The following is a 1,122-nucleotide window of genomic DNA, read 5'->3' as shown; positions in this document are numbered from 1 at the left end:
ATGGGGCCGGATGGGCCCGGGACCGCCCGGTGCCCGCCGCCACCGCTCCCGCCATACTTACGTGATCTCTCAGCGTAGAAGGCCGCACCACCGCGCCGCCCGCTATTTATAGTGCGCGGGCATCTCGCGAGAGCAGCGCCCGGCAGTGGCCCAGCCCCGAGAGCTGAATGAGGAATACACCACAGGGTAGAATGAGTGGGTTATGGTAAATTATACAGAGTGAGGGGCGGACGCGGCTCCCGGGGTAACAGCGGGCGCACGCGGCGAGCGCTCAGTGAGCGGCGAGGCGGCGGCGGGTGAGGATGTGTGGGGGTGGTGGGAGCGGGAGGGCACCGCTACACCTCCCTTCTTTTGTGCGCATTTAACCTTTATAAAGCTCTGCTGGGAAGCGGCTATGGCGCTGCCCGAGCCGGAGCCCGGCCGGGTGGGGCGCAGGGAGCGTCCTGGGAAGGCGCTCCGGGGGCCGCAGTAGCGTCCGGCGCGGTCTGAAAATCACTCGGGGTCTGCTGTGGCTCCGGGTGAGATAACGGCGCCCATAGCATCGGGAACATAAAGCTTATTGCCTACGCCTGTGTGTGGGGAATGAAACCCGTGTTCCCATAAGCCCCGTGCCCGGCGGGTACAGGGAAGGAGGGGGTTGTAGTGGCTGTTTCGCAGAGCGCTTTGTTCTCCTGTAACAGGTGGCCCTGCCTGGCCGGTGAGAGCCGTGGCCCCGCCGTGGGCTGGGCTGATACTTCATGGCGATCCCTTCCCCGGAGGAGCTGTGAAGAGCACGGGAATGCCGTGATGGACGGCGACACGGGAGTCACAGCTGAAAACGATTCGTGTTTGTATTTTGGTGCGCAATAAAAGATTTAATGCTTAAAAGATGAAGCGTCTCTCTTCTTTCTAATTGTCTGAAGTCCTGCTCTTCGCTATGCTCGGAGCAGGGAGATCACTCCGTTGGGGCGGGGAGGGAATATTTTGCTGGAGAACGCTCTGGATCGCTGAGAAGATGCACCGCAGGAGCTACTGCGGGCTGGGTTATCGCCGCTCGCACGGAGCAAGGGGAATTTTGACCCCGTTCCTCCGCAGCCGCCCCCTGCCCGCACCCAGCGCGGCGCGGGTGGCGGCCCCTCGCTT

At 62.9% G+C, this 1,122-nt stretch overlaps 1 protein-coding gene and 1 long non-coding RNA gene across 2 annotated transcripts in view; one reads left to right on the top strand and one right to left on the bottom strand.

The window, feature by feature from the left end:
- RPS2 (ribosomal protein S2) overlaps positions 1-55 on the bottom strand; it is a 2,779-nt gene extending 2,724 nt beyond the window's left edge. Inside the window, exon 1 of the mRNA XM_017734271.1 lies at positions 34-55. Coding sequence (XP_017589760.1) covers positions 34-55 — 22 coding nt within the window. The remainder of the gene's footprint in view (positions 1-33) is intronic.
- Positions 56-201: 146 nt separating this feature from the next.
- Positions 202-869, top strand: LOC108446737. The gene is made up of 2 exons (XR_001862033.1): positions 202-296; positions 681-869. It is a non-coding gene; the product is annotated as an uncharacterized LOC108446737 (long non-coding RNA).
- The last annotated feature ends 253 nt before the right edge of the window (positions 870-1,122 follow it).

Source organism: Corvus brachyrhynchos, unplaced genomic scaffold (genome assembly GCF_000691975.1).
Source record: "Corvus brachyrhynchos isolate BGI_N302 unplaced genomic scaffold, ASM69197v1 scaffold5, whole genome shotgun sequence".
NCBI classification, from domain to species: Eukaryota; Metazoa; Chordata; class Aves; order Passeriformes; family Corvidae; genus Corvus; species Corvus brachyrhynchos.
This window is presented reverse-complemented; position numbering and strand designations above follow the sequence as displayed.